Below are 14,947 nucleotides of genomic sequence, written 5' to 3' on the forward strand. Positions count from 1 at the left end.
TTTTAATTTAAATACCGCTGCAGGGCTCGAGGCTCACACTCTCACAGCAGACCTACGTCTCCCAAGCAGCGTACACTTAAAGACTTTCATATCTCGGAAATGTCAGCCACAAGGGGCGCCAAAGTGTTTGCGCGCCCAAATCACCAAAAAATTTGAACTCGAATTCTGGCACGATAGCCTGGTGTCCGGGCCTCAAATGTCCCGGAACACCCCTCAATCGGTGCCTCAAATGCACATCTAACAGTATGTTATTAGCGAAAGAAGTCTCACGCTGATCTGAGTCAGCAGAACCTCTCAAATCCACTAATCTGGTCATCAAACACATGTGAAACACATGTTGGCCAGCGGGTGAAACACCCACAGCCAATCACTCTAAGCCCTGCTCTTTGGCAGGGCAAGCGCAAATTTCAACACAGAAACTGCGCGGGAAATTTCTGCAATTCAGAATCTACTTCAGCTCATGAAATCAGATTCATACTTTGCGGGGCTCTGTCACAGAGCAACGGTGTGTGGCAGGCTCCTTAATACAAACTGAAAATCCGATCGGAATTGTTCAACCCACAAGCGCTCTGCAATTCAGAGGTTGCAATGCAGGGCTTCACTGGTCAGCAGGCTTGCTAGCGAGAGAGATCTGCAAAACCCCAGTTTTCCAGGAAGCTGGGGGTCCAGGCCGGCCCTTTTCTTGCCACCGAACTCAAATTCGAATTCGAATTTGAATCGGCGCGGCAAGGGGCAAACCCGGCCGGGCCCCATATTTGTTGGAAGCTGGATGCCTGCTCCTGGGGATTGCTTGGAAATTGCGCGCTGCCAGCAGGAAAGTGGAAGAGCTGAGGTTTGGGCTCAGGTGAAACGGGGCCCTGTAATTTCCTCGCTGCCTTGGAGGGAGGAGGCATTGCCGCGATCTGGGCGCCGCCGAAGAAGGAACGCTCGGTAGACCGTGCAAGTGCGTTGGCGCCTTGTGGAATGCTCAGCGGGGCTTGGTTGGTGGCGCCTTTGTTGAGGAGGATGTTGGTAGGAGCGCTGATCGGCGCGTTGGTTATGGGACCGTCCTGCATGTGACAGGCATGCACACCTTGATTACATTACACATGTGGCAATACCACAATGTGTTGTTATCCTGTCATCCATGTCAACCCAATTGTGTGACGATGGGAAACTTTAAAGTGGAACATCACAACACACATTTAAGCAGGCAAACATAGATGTGGATTGAAGCATGCACAGGGAGATATGAATGCTGGTGATCCGGCAGCACATCAAACCTGGATGGCCTGCGCAGAGACTGCAGAAGGCGCGCAAGTAAGGCTTGCACTGAGCAGATCACTACTTCAACCCCCTGTGCAGAGACTGGAGAAGTGTACAGATAGAGCATGCATTTATCAGAGGCCACAGCAGAGGAGACCCACCTCAACTTCCCAAAGGAACTCGAGCAGACCGCGCTTGTGCAGATCTGCAGGAGCCTCCCATCCAGCGGCCCCTGCCACACTGTCCAGCTGAGCACATTCGCTGACATGACCTGTGTCATTGAGGTGTGCCACAGCTTGCACCTTGTCCTGCATGGCTGGTGGACTGCTCAAGTGAGGCGCCATGTTGCAGTCATGCAGCAGAGCTGCTCTGTCGGCTGCTGGGGATGCCGGCGGTGCCTCCACGCCAGCTGCAGGCTCCTGCACAGCAGAAACAACAGAGCCAGTGTCAATTTTCACACTCGAGGCAAAACTCCACGGCTTACACGGGATTTGCAAGTTTCCCAGAACAAGATACATAGAGACAAGTGTAATTACCACAGGGCAGCGCACGTGTGTGTCCCACTGTGGACATGAGAGGGGGGCAGGGGCCTAGGATTGCAGACGAATACGTGGCAAGGCTATCAAGTCTGCTTGTATGCCATCCCATGGTAGTAGAGATTACTCAGTACTCGGGAAGAATATTCTTGTCATTACAAGCATTTTGTGCCAAGATGCAAGGTGCGTCTGCAGACAAGCTGCAGTTGAAGGGCTGTGGTAATCCTACCCCCTTGATGGACTCGCCAGATCCAAGCAAAGACCCAGTGGGCAAATGTCGGAGTTAGGGCAAGGGCCAGGGGAGCACACCTGCAGGGACTGGGAAGCAGTCCGTGCGGGAGACTTCTTGACAGCTGCCTTGCGCGCTGTGCACGCTTTGCCGGTCGCAACGATCTCCTGGCACATCTGGCGCAGGTCGAGCGGCCCGGAAGGCGCCAGAGCTTTGAGGTAGTTGCGCTGGTACTCGCTCAGCACCTGCATGCAGCCACTTTTGAGGGTCAGATTGTCTTTACCTGTCTATCATCAATAAGCTGTCATCTACACATGTGAAGAAGCATTGGCAGCAGTTGCCTAAACCCCTGAGCACTGCATGTCCTTGCATGCATCGATCTTGGATGGAGGTACCTTGCCCATCTAATTGGCTTCAGAGCCCAGCCAAACAGATATGTGCCATTCAAAAAAGGAGGGGTGAGAGCTTTTTGGATGAGCTGCCTGCAGGAACCGAAAGTAGATGCAGTCACAATGCTCCTGTAGCCCGGTTGCTCACACGACTATATTCAAAATGACAAAGACCTTGCATGCCTCTAAAGCTCATCAATGGTCTCCGTGGCACCGTGAACACTCTGATGCTGATTCTGTTGAGACTCAGGGATGGAAGCCGGGTCTGTGTGCGGGCGCTTTGTGGCAGGGAAGCCGACGCGCACCTGGCAGCAGGCGGTGGTGAGGGCGGCGATGAGTTCCTGGCAGCTTCTGGTGATGCTGGACAGCTGGCTGCTGATGATGTGCGTTGCCAGATTTGGCCACATGCCATCCGTCAGCTTCCCCTCAACTCCCGGCAGCAGCTGCGCAGCAGGTGCGCAATCGGCCTCACTCTCATATTCACACAGAGGAGGAGATATCCTGCCTAAAGTGACTTCAATCAATGCATGATCAGGAGTTGATCAGCAGTGTAGGCATAAGTGTCTAGGCAAGTACTGTTCCATGCTACAGAAGACTTGTACCATACCAGGGGGTTCAATATCTAACCAGAAGGAAAGATATAGAACCCCCTGTCCATACGAGCAGAAGGGGCTTCAATAATGTTTTTCTGAGCACTGACGTGAGCCTGAGAATCCACTTCATGCCAGGTACTAGGAGATTGATGGGTTCTACTGGGTGGTGCAGCAGATTTCTGCGCTTGTGTGATCCCAAAAGGTGGTGGCAGCCATTTTTAAGGCACAAAATGAGGTTCACCTGCAGCTTGGTTGCAATGTCGAGGCAGTCTTGGTGCAGGTCTGCGTTGCGTTCCATGTGGGTGCTGTACAGTGCAGCTATCTCGTTCCTCTGGTCCTCTGTCAGGCCAGGCACGCCTGCAGACACGGTCACAGGCTGTCGAATTCAAGTGCAAATCCAAACTGCTTATTGCCTCTGAGCTATCATGCTTGTCCGATGTTGGCACAGCAAGAGGCCGTCAGGAGGCTGATGTGAAGAGTAGTGCCAAGGCTTTGGAGTCACCAGTCACTGCTTGGCTGTAACAGGCACAGGGACATCGTACCAGTCAAGACAAACTTTGTCACCTAGTCAGTGACTAGAAATTATTTCTGCCGCTTGTGAGAAATGGTGGTGTTCTCACCACGATGGATCGCCATGAGATGGCGCCACTGGCTGCCGCTGACTCATCGCTCAGCGCTGGCGGCTGCACCGGTGGCGCTTCCTTGGAAGCTGGAGACGCCTGATACCCCATAAGACAACAGATGAGACACTATTTGAAGTAGAATTTGAATGCAGGAACGACAGATACACGGTATATGGAGTGCAGCTGGCTGGCAGGGTGCGCGGTATTGCTTGCACAGGCTTTTGCTCAATTGGATGTTGGAATCCAAAATGGACAAATGGAAAATGTACTCTCATTTGATGTGCGCATGAGGCACAGGCAGTGATCAGATTGATCCTGCGCCGCAGGTTCTATCAGGGCAGAAGTCAAGACATGGGTTGCAGCCCTGAAGTGAGACAAGCATGGCTCGTGTGAACTGAGGAGGAGTTTTCACGCCACTGACAAAGCTTGGCATCTGGCATGCGCGCTCACCTGAGCAGCCTCCTTCTGGGGTTTCAGGCCGGCTGACGAATACATCTGGTCAATCGTGGCCGCCGGCTCCTGTTGCAACCACTTCCAATTGTTCAGAAACACTCAAAACCACATTCAAAATCCATTTCTGAGGTATCGCTCACATGCGCATGATAAAAGAACCCAAGGTGGCGCAAGTGATATGCGGCTACGGTGAGCACTTGTGGTGGCTGCAACACAGGCAGGTCATGTCGACACTGAGTTTTCTTTATGCCAGGTCAAAATGTAAAATACAGGGGAATCCAGATGGACGGAATATAGGCCACCAAAACATTACCTTCAGCACAATGCCTCAACCACACCGAGGTTGAGGAACCCCAGCTATGGACGTAGTTAGTAAGTTTGTACTTAGAGTCCCCAGGTAAGACAACGGACAGGAAAACCAGAGTAGTAAGCGCACCAGCATGAACTTCTGGAGCATGTCAGGCATGGAATCTGCGGCGGGCGCCTTGCTGCTGCCGCCAGCGGGCGCTGGCAGCAGGGAAGCAACTGCAGCCGTGAATTTCACTGCCTCCTGTATGGCAGAAAGCAGAAATTGAAATCAGACAGAGTACTTAAGGTGGTAAGTCATGCTGGCAGGCTCTACATTTGTCATCTTCTGTCACCCCTGTCGCCACTGACTTGTCTCTGAGTTGTGGTGCCAAACGAGGGGATGATCGTAGTGCGTTTCAATGATGCTGTGCTGATTATGGACCCAGTGGATGGCAAGGAGCCAGCTGGACCGCTAGGACACAGGTGGGGGAACTCGCATGTGCCGTGTATTGTGGAGGTGACAAGGTACAGAGAATGTGGTCAGTAATCAGCCGAGAGCAAGGGCGCACGTGGTGCTCGTGCCAGGGCCGCTGGCTAGTGAGGTGCTCGTGGCGTTGCAGGAGTGCGCCCACGTCTCGTTCCAGGGCAGCCTTCCTCTGCAGCTGCTCCTCTACTGCCGCGTGCACTGCCGCCTCCCTCTCCTGCTCGCACAACAGCATGCTCTCGATCAGCCATAGAACAAGCACGTCGTGACAAATTCCGCTGTGGAAAACTCTCAAGCCAGGCAGTTTGGGAATAATCTCCAACAGGCACACAGGACTACGAAATTCTCAGGACTGTCTGGAAATGGGGTCGTGTTAAGGAAGTCATTGGGTGCATGTAAGGCCAATGATAAGCCTGAAAGGAGGACGCACCCTTCTGCGCTGCATGTAGTCGCGTTGCATCTGGCGGCTCTTCAGCGGGTCAAACCCCGGACGCAGCCGCCGCCGCTTCGCTGGCCCGACGCGCGCCGCGGCTGGCCGCGCAGCTGCCTGACTTGGCTTCCCTGCCAGCTCAGCTGCGAGCAGCTGCGCGGTTGCGGCCGGCTGCGGCTGCGCAGCGGCCGGCTGCGGCTGTGCAGCGGCCGGCGGCGGCTGTGCAGCGGCCGGCGGCGGCTCAGCCGAGGCCGCACACGCGATGCCAGCCGCCGGCTTGGCCGCAGCCGGGCTCGCGTCTGCGCGTGGCGCCCAGGCTGCAGGCTCGGGCAGGAACTTGGCTGCGGCAAAGCCGAAGGTGGCAGGCAGGTAGGTGCAGCTCTCCTCGCTGCTGGTGCTGCCCTCGCGCTGCGCTGAGCAGGCCTGGTTGATTGTGGTGGTGCCCTCCCAGTCGACACTGATGTGGCTGCTCAGGTCCATGCTGCAGGCCGGCGACATGTCGTAGATCGGCTGTGGGCCGTCCTCTGCACCGAGCATGCGCGACTCCATTGCTTCCCAGGCCAAGCCCCAGGGGCTGTCCTGTTCGCTGTCAGCAGGCGCCTGGGGGGGGCTCTGCATGCTTTTGCTGGCATCTGTGCTGTTGGGCGGGCAGACATCCATGTGGGGGAAGAGGCAGCTCTGTGCAGAGTCTGCATCCGGGGTCAGGAGGGATGGCTCTAGCAGGGATGAGAGGAAGGCATCCTCTGTCAGGCTGCTCCTGTTGCGGCCTGTTCCGTGGGAGGTGGTCAGCAGATGGTCGATGGACAAGCTGTCGAGGAATTTGACGTTGTTATGTTCCTCTGCGCGCGGAGCTGAGGCCTCTGTGGACGTATCCATGGGGCAGCACCACTTCAGCAGATCTGGGTCCAGGCCAGCTCCCGAGTGCGCCCCACCCGGCCAGCTCAGGCCGTCCAGGCTGCGGAACACGGATCCCACCGCTTTATGAAGCTCTAGGGGTTCCATTCTCTCGCGAGCAGCTGCTCAGACAGCTCGTCTGCGATGGCCGGCCTCCTGTTAGTAACCTGCAAGTGCCGCACCCAAGGATCTCAATCTGCTACGAGGCCGGCTTGGCGGATCATCAAGTTCTTCTGACACGTACTGGTCGTTGAGTCTGTCAATTTGTGCCCTAGTGGCCGGCTGTGCCGCAAAAGCCCTCGATCACTTGACCGGAACTTACTCGAGACCAACGCACGAAGATCAACAAGGTTCTGGGATTCTAGCGCTCTGATGCTGCCAAGGTCCAATCTTTAAGGTAGATTGATTTCAGTGGGTGAATAGGACGCCAATCCACTCATCGAATAATGCCAACTTGAGGTTGCCAACTGCGGACCCACATTCTGATGACCTCCTCACGGACCCACGAACTCGAGGCCTCCAATCTGAGATCACTGTTTACATTGCTGCGACTATTACTTGCTATAAATACCAGCCATAAAGTCACAGTCGGGCAAAGCCGCCCCTCCAACCCTAGCTGTAGTACAATGTTAAAACCAGCTTCTCGAGGACGAGCCATTTAATATTTGCTCAATGGGCTCCAATTGTCGATAATGCATCCTCGGAGGAAAATTTGTATTGCAAAAATGCACGGTAGCGTCATGCGCAGCCGGGATTATCCTGCTCGACAAGCAACACTCACAGAAGGGGTAAGAAAGTTTCTACGCGGGTTGCAGTAGCTCACCTATGGGCCTCCTCGCCGATGTGTTACCTGCCAGTGAGATCCTCCTGGAGGCTGCCGAACCTTTTTGGCGAGATCCGGGCCAATTGGCAACCAACCGAGCGCGTAATATTTTTGCCTTCCCTTCCACGTGCGGTCAGGCGGGGCGTCATCACAGGGGGTACCCTCTCAGATCTGGCCTGACTGCGGCAGTCGGACATGTGAGTTTTGTACAGGCTGTTTAGTACTTTGTTTCAGATGTCCTGAACATCTTTTCAGGCTTAAACGCTGTATGCACCCATGGTTCTTCCTTCCTTCCAGATTTGAGGCACTCCAAATTTAAAGCCACACGCGCTTGCAGCAGGCGGCTCACTTATCCCATACTAAGACTCATATCTCGGAAGTATGACACATGTTTCCAGCAAAGTCTGGCCGCCCATCAAGTCATGACAAAAGTGACAGAGCTGGCACCAATAACATTCCAATGCAACGTTTCTGTCCTTTCATCAAACATCTGGGACAAAAGAGCCTCCTGAGCATCTTCAGAGAGCCGTTCAAAGTTTGGACTATGAAACATTTTCTCTGAGAAGAGTCAGAAGGATGAATGCAGGCAACACACCAGAGCGGGCGCCAGCCATAAGAGACAGGGCTGCGTGGCAACTGCATGCACGTGCGCACGTCATGCAGCAACAGCACAATGATGATCACAAAATGATCCACCAGGCCCAGGACCCCTAGATCCTACGAATATCTAGCAAAGATCTTACTAATAGTGAGATGATCTTAGGGAATTTACACAGTGCTAAAGAGGGGCAGCGCTGCTTCTGGAATGGCCTTCCACCACTTTGGCATATTGCCAGCATGACAAAGCATGCCTGACTGCATCGGTGCTGGCTCCGTACCCACCAGCAGGAGTCTACAGTGACACCGTTCATCACTAAATTTTCAAATGACAGAGCTCACTGAAGCCATGTGTACTACGGCAGTACGGACTCAGTATCAAATACTCGCGGTGAGCTGAAATGCAGCCTCTTGCTGTCTTTGCATTCGGGTTTTAACCATGCATTGGGTCACACCAGAGATGAACTCCACCAACATCTTGCACTGTCAGCTGTGACCCCGCTAATTGTGATCACCCATGACATACGCTAAGATCCATCATTCGCAGTCCCTATGCCTCATAGGTGCTAAGCACTGCTCTGAAATTCACAACATCTGTGTGCCATTCAAGATCTGAACCCTAGAAAGCATTGTTGTAGCATTGCCGCTTGAAAGCTGCATTGCATTTGGCTGATCCTTGCAATCGCGCTCAACTGCTTGCAAAGCCAATAAACTTGTTTTGGTACATAACAAAATAGCATTTTGCCCGTCAATCATTCAGTCAGTCAGTCATCGCATCGCTTCCAGCCCAGGGCTGATCCGATGGCTGACTCTAGAGGTCCCAGATCTGATCATTGGAGCAATGGCTCATTTAATTATGCCGGGCAAGAGACTAATCTTCTGGTGTGCCTTGGAAGCTGCACTGAGTGCGGCACGCAAGGTCTGCACACTCTCAGTGTCTAATTGCGCCTTGGGCAAGCATTCATGCTCATGCTTGATGTGGCAGCTGTGAGCCTGCATGCATGCGTAGAGGCAAGTCACAAAGCAGAGCAGTGTGAATTTTGCACCCTCTTTAATGATTGAATAATGCTCTTTGCAGACACTGCTCCCAGGCTCCATGCCATGGCCCCCCTTCCTTGCCTTGGTATATGGGGACTTCAGTGGCCCAGACGAAGTAGAGAGTATAGTTTGGGGCGTCACTGCCAACAAGGCCAAAACAATCGCAAAGTGCAGCCTCCCCTTTCATTGTATGTTGTTGAAGGCGTTGCAGCAACAGTGGACAGCTACTGGAAATCAAATGTTAAGTGTGATGGAACGCTCACCTTTGACGCAATGGTACCTTCATCATCGCTCAAAGCATCAGTATATCTCGTGCAAGACTGGAGGACGAGGTCCCGAGATGAAGCATCAAGCGGTGATGGCTGCTGGGCGGGCAAGCTGACGGAGCCAAGGTACTTGGCCCTATGCCGCACTGCTATTCTCATGGGATTATACTCCAGGTTTTCCGCGATTGGATGCAGCTTGGATTGGAAGTACCTCCTGCGCGCAAAAGAACGGATGATCCGTATACGACGTGATTGGGTACACTTGCCGTACAGTGCGTTGAGCGTTCTTTCTAATTCCGAGAAAAGACATAATACAAATGAGATCTAACACAAGACAATACTAGTGGGATGATCAACACATCTCTGAGCCAGGCTCCCCTAAAAAGCAAAACTCGTCTTTGAGATTGAGGCGACTTCGCCTGTGGGTGCTATTCCGGCGGGAACAATGCACACCGGGGCCATCATCATTCAATACAGAGCTGTATGTTCAAAACTTAGGTTCGTAGAGCATTTGCTGCTTCTCACCTCTCGAAGGCGCAGCTCTTGCGCATGGCCGTGGAAAGAGGTGTATTGTGCCGCGCAATTCAGTGTGTGCTGTGCTTTTACGCGTCTATTCAGAATGGAAACCAGTTGCGGCGGATCTGAACCACAGCCATGTTGAGGGATGACAGGAGGTGTCGCTCGGGGTTCTCACTGGTGGTGATGGAGGGCTTTCGCTGAACAGGTCACACGGGCGGCCTACAGGTCAATCAATGCAAATTTGCAGCCGACATTAGTTTCACATTCTTGCGATTTCGAGAAGATGCAGCCGAGCCCTTGTGACATCACTGACCAACTGATGAAGGTTCTCCTTCGATGTTTTCTTGAGATGACAAGAATGGAGCAGACCCTCCCCTGGGAAACCTAGCATGAGTCATTGATCTTGACTGGAAGCAAAAAAGCACCGCCTGAAATGTCCCAACTAGTGTGGTACGCACATGGGGCTTGGGAGGGCAATAGCTTCCCTTGCGTCAATTCTCAACTCTTTCTCTGTCTATGATCATCGATTTGGAATGTGGGCAGGCCATAACACATTGGGGCCCACCTCCGTCTGCACCCCTTCAGTATTGGGCGTACTAACTAAATTTTTTCCAACATCCTGCCTTGTCAGGTGCATGGCACTGTAACCAAGCAGCAATTTCTTCTGGCAATTCCATATTATCAGTGCTGCATTATATGGATGATTTCGAGCGCTTGGTCAAGATCTTGGAACATCCAATAAGCCATGGGAGGGTGTATTTTGATGTACTTTGGTGTGCTTTTTATTTGCAGTAGGTCTTTGTATTGAACATGAGTACGATCTGCTTGCGACCACAGATCGTAAAATTTACATCCTCCAGCTAAGATATAAGTCAAAGAAGCATTTATGATGTCACATGATGTTACAGTAGGCTTTCCAATAAGATATTTGCACATTTCCATCGTTTGCAACCCCAGAACAATTTCCTTAAAAGATCAACTGTGCTGGCTTCTCCGGGCCTGAGCCATCATTTGGGCCTGGACCGTAGATGTCACGGACCCCCTCCCAGTTTCCGTTCTCCCTCGCCTCCCAGTAACCCCCCTTGTACCTGTACTTCTCAAACCCCCGGAGCCCCCCCGGCACCTGCATGTGCATGCACACATTCTCAAAAAAACCACAAACATGCGGGATGCATATGCAATTGATTGCTCACTTGCTGATCAGCCTGGTGCTATATGCATGGGAGCTTGACAGTGATCCCGATCCAGCAGCTTTGCCTGACCAAACCTATCCCTTGCACAAAAAGGCACAAACCCTTGCAAATATTCTCTAAGGTCTCAGAAAACATGGAATACATGCATGCATTAGGCCCACAGGCATTTTTGAGCACATGTCCATGTGATGCCACATCAAGAAAACCGGCCGAAAGACCTTCATTGACCTTGAAGGAAGCAGTCCAGAGCTAGGTGTGTGGCCACCCTTTGAACCAGCAAGCCTACAATTGATGTTTGGTATTCTGCATGCATTGCTGCCATGGCAAGAAGACAGATGCGATATCAGACAGGACATTTCTGAGGTTCAAATGGTCAGAATTCAAACCTTTTCGAACCAGCGGGGTTGCCAGGGTTTTCCGGCTGCCTCTGCAGCATTTCGCTCCTGCCGCTGCTTCGCTTCAAGACGCTCCTTCTCTCTGTTTGCCTGCGCCAAGTATAGTTTCAATTTCGAATTCAAATGACGGAACTACAGCTGTTCCTTTTTCTGATTTGTCTGCGCAGAGCCGATCGGTTGTCATGAGCACAGCTGCTCTGCAGAGGCTAAGTCAGATGGCAGGGCCAAGCTTACAACACCACATGGCTTTCCATCGGACTTGATGAGGCCGGTCTAAATGTTCTAGTGCTGCAGGATCTGAGAAGTCTTTGCACAGAAGAAGTCTGGCGGCTCCAAAATCTTTTGCCATATTGATCTTTTGCAGCTAAAATGCCCCCCAGAAACCACCAAGCTGAGCCAGAAATCTCTTCGAACACCGTTGTCAGCCATTGTTTTGGCTTCAGAGAGTTTACTCTATTTTTTTTATTTAGTCACATTGGCTATCAGCGGAAATCCTTAGAAGTACCACTGCTCCGAACCCTGCTTGCTTGCAACAGACCCTCTGCAAGTCCAGTCAGATGCTGTAGAGCAGATAAACAATGACTAACTATTCAGACTACCCGTTCCAGATTTCAAACTTTAATTCAAAATTCCTCAAAATTCTTGCAAATGACTGACCGCGAGGTAGTCCGTGCTCCATGAGTCGCATGTCTGGTCTCAGCCGGTCGTCGGTGGGGGGCAGCTTAGTCATCAGCTCAGGCGTCAGCTCATTCAGATGCAGCGCCCACTCGGGGAATAGAAACCTGCGCCAGCACACAGCTTCTAATGTTAAAAACTTTAAAGTCCATTTTAAACTTGTACCTTTCGTGGATTGTTTTTCAAAATTCTCGAGGTTGCATGTGCCACAGGCAGATTCCTGCACGCGTAATTCCTCTAGGCTTAACTGCTTAGATGGCATGACCATTAAATTCAGTGGCATTGAAGATATTGGGCGTCAGATGTTCCAGGTTGCAGCGGGCTGAGACTTGTCCATAAATGTTGAAATGAAGGTGAGAGCATGCGTCAGCCGTTGATTCCCAAAGCAACGTTGCTTTGGGAAATCAACAGTACATTCAAGAACCAGTACTAATACTGCAGTCACTGGGCATTGGATGACAGCGCACTTGCTGCTGGTGATATGGTTCAAGATTCAGTACTGAAACTGCAGTCACTGGGCATTGGATGACAGCGCACTTGCTGCTGGTGATATGGGGTGGCTTGGCCCTCCACAGGCATTTCTGTGCTCCATCAGGGTACTGAGCCCAGACTTCCCTGTTCCAAAACCCCCACATCGCCACTCCTTCTACCTTGTTCCCCTGCCTCTCGAGAGACAAGGTCACCTGCGCACATAGCGCCATTGTTTCAGGTGTGTCCCTTATGGCTTACTTGAAATTCAAAGCTGTATTGATTTGTCCAGTCAACTTGACGCCACCTGACAACAGCCCGCCTGGACTGCTTTTGGTTGCAAGGGCACTTTCCTTTGCCGTCTGTTCCTCCAAGCTTTGAGAATGACATTCAAAATGACAGCTTCAGCGGGGGAATCAGCGGGGAGCGAGCAGCTCAAAGACCTGGCCAGGGGGTCAGATATAGGACCCCCTGATGAAAGATAGTATGGGTACGTACAAAAGAACGATACTTCTAAAGCACACCTCATCAGTGCTTTTACGGAACAGCGAGTAATCGATGCCCCCGCGCATCGTGTCTCCTGTGCCAAGGCAAGTGACATAGAATTGACCGCCGTGGTCACAATAGCGTTTTCCCATTACCAGATTATGCACGCACGCATTCACCTGCACCAGTGGCACTAACTGTTAGTCATTCCTACCTAAGAAAGTCTATACCGGACCTGGAAGCTCACAATAAATTGCTGGTGCTTTGGATGGCGCCCACAGAGGAAGTGTAAAGGAATACTGCTGCTTGTCTCCCGTGGTCTTTCCTGCAATAGATGATTTGCTATGGCTTCCCTAGAGCCAACAACTCGAGCAGTCTCCCCTGATTACAGTTTCAAGGTCCTCGAATCCAAGAGCGTCTGCACACAACTGCAAAAACCTACAGGGCCGTATACATCAACAGCAAGGGATTTTGAAAGCGTTTGGCAGCATGTGTGACTCACGGAGTTCCACACATATTCGTCCCCGTCATGAAACTTGACAGAGAATTCTCCGACTGGGCGGAAGAGGGCGTAGTTCGGGGGCCGCAGAGCCATGTAGAACCAATCATTCGCTTCATACACCCATCCACGCCCCTCGACATGCATTGCCACTGTTATAGGGATATGCCGAACCTGCACATGGGTCACTTATTCAACTTTGATTTCATATTTTGAAAAATGGGTAATTGTGTATATCATCAAATCTGCCCAGCAGACCCAGTGAGCGTGCCGATCAGGTCCACCAAGACAAACAACCCAGCTGTCTTTCACTGCCAGATTTACACTGCCATGATTAGTAATGCTGCAGGGGGATTTCAAATTGAAGGGTCCCAGGAATATACAAACGAGTGATCACGTGACCTGGAATGTCACCCAGCAAAAGAACATTGCAAGGGAAGATGTGATATGGCCAGAAACAAGAATTACCTTTTCTCCTATGGCCCGGATGCCTTTCTCGGGGTACATCAACTCAAAGGTTGAGTTCTGCAGGTTTTTGAAGGGCTTGTCGTTGCGTTTGACGGTGTTGTATGTTGATATGACAAAGGCTGAGACTTGTAGTAACCTCTCCACTGTCTGGGCTGGAAGCAGAGCCGCCTGCACATGTAAGCTTCCCTTCTCAGTGACTCATCTACTTTGGAAGGGCCATTGACCTTTTGCCACTTTGAGCTGCCCGTCTTATGGGCCTCTTCTGAATGGAAAGAAGAAAGGATGCTGAAATGCAGGTGTTAAGCAGCCTTTTCGTGGTGCTGCCCCTTTTCACCACAGAAATAATATTGCACCCAGCACTCAACACCCATGGGTGTGATATCAACGTCGCACGCAGCGAAAAGAATCGTCTGTTGAAGGGGCTTGAGGCTTGCCTGATCCAGGAGCTCTGAAGACTCAAAGGCCTCTATTCTGCGCTGAAGGTCAGTCAGAGGCTCGCTGACATGCGTTGGAAGCGCCAGCTTATGCAGGTCCTTGCCTGCCCATGAGAAGGTAAAAAGAGTATTGAATTTGCAACCAAACAATCAGCAATATTCTGGCCTCAGAGGTGGATGCTATGAAGAAATACTACTCTAGACAAGCATATTGTGCAAGCATGTGCAAGCAGCAGCAGCGCATGCTGCTTGTGAAATAAAAGGATAAAAAATTGCAGGATTTGAGAATAAAATCAAAGTTGGCGCGCCGCACCAATCCATTCTTTGACGAGAGAAAAAAGGTTAAGGCTTGGGAGGGTCTCCTTGGGATCTGGCAACCGGTCTCTTCTGCTGGCTGGGGGAATGCCAAGTTCTGTGCTCATCCAGGGCGGCTCAATCTGCGCTGGTGTGAGGACTGCTGGCTTGTGGGACCAGTTCGTGTAAATGTCGGCCTTGTCTGGCGTTTTTGGCGCGAGTGAATAGGCCTCAGCGGACATTTCTTCTTGTTTCTGCCCATTTTCAGGCACGGAGCACCAGCTGGAGCTGCTGCATGTGCAAATCAAGTCAGCCATCGAGATATCCAGCGTTAGAGTGCATATCTTAGAGTGCAGTGGCGGTCGAGTACAGTCAATAATTTACAGTTATGGACTGTATGGTAGAAGCACTGCGAGAGAAAGAGGAATGTGGCAGACCCACCTTTCTGGCACACTGCTGCCTTGCTCTTCAGGGTCGAAGAAGCATGTTCCGCAGGAAGACGCGGGTGACTGGGCTTCAATGTTTCCATCAGTTGTTTTCCTTATCGATATGGTCTCCGCAACATCACATACTTTAATAGTTGGAGGCTGACGAGCCTGCTCCACGATCACCTCACCGTCGTGCTCCT

The 14,947-nt window shown here is 51.7% G+C and overlaps 2 protein-coding genes across 2 annotated transcripts; both read right to left on the reverse strand.

Moving 5' to 3' along the window:
• Positions 1–617: 617 nt before the first annotated feature.
• Positions 618–6,272, reverse strand: COCSUDRAFT_44337 (hypothetical protein; the record flags this gene model as incomplete). The annotated part of the gene is made up of 10 exons (XM_005644422.1): positions 618–1,049; positions 1,407–1,664; positions 2,091–2,255; positions 2,705–2,842; positions 3,234–3,368; positions 3,613–3,711; positions 4,066–4,134; positions 4,505–4,618; positions 4,926–5,057; positions 5,271–6,272. The coding sequence occupies 10 exons, from the start codon at positions 6,270–6,272 to the stop codon at positions 618–620; spliced, it is 2,544 nt and encodes an 847-aa protein (XP_005644479.1).
• Positions 6,273–10,413: 4,141 nt separating this feature from the next.
• On the reverse strand, positions 10,414–14,426 carry COCSUDRAFT_3622 (hypothetical protein; the record flags this gene model as incomplete). The annotated part of the gene is made up of 9 exons (XM_005644423.1): positions 10,414–10,530; positions 10,987–11,077; positions 11,649–11,920; positions 12,321–12,335; positions 12,738–12,803; positions 13,127–13,297; positions 13,592–13,727; positions 13,985–14,129; positions 14,339–14,426. Coding segments are annotated over 9 exons (1,101 nt in total), but the record flags the coding sequence as incomplete, so codon positions are not given.
• Between the last annotated feature and the right edge of the window lie 521 nt (positions 14,427–14,947).

This window comes from Coccomyxa subellipsoidea (genome assembly GCF_000258705.1).
Source record: "Coccomyxa subellipsoidea C-169, whole genome shotgun sequence".
Taxonomy (NCBI): Eukaryota; Viridiplantae; Chlorophyta; class Trebouxiophyceae; family Coccomyxaceae; genus Coccomyxa; species Coccomyxa subellipsoidea.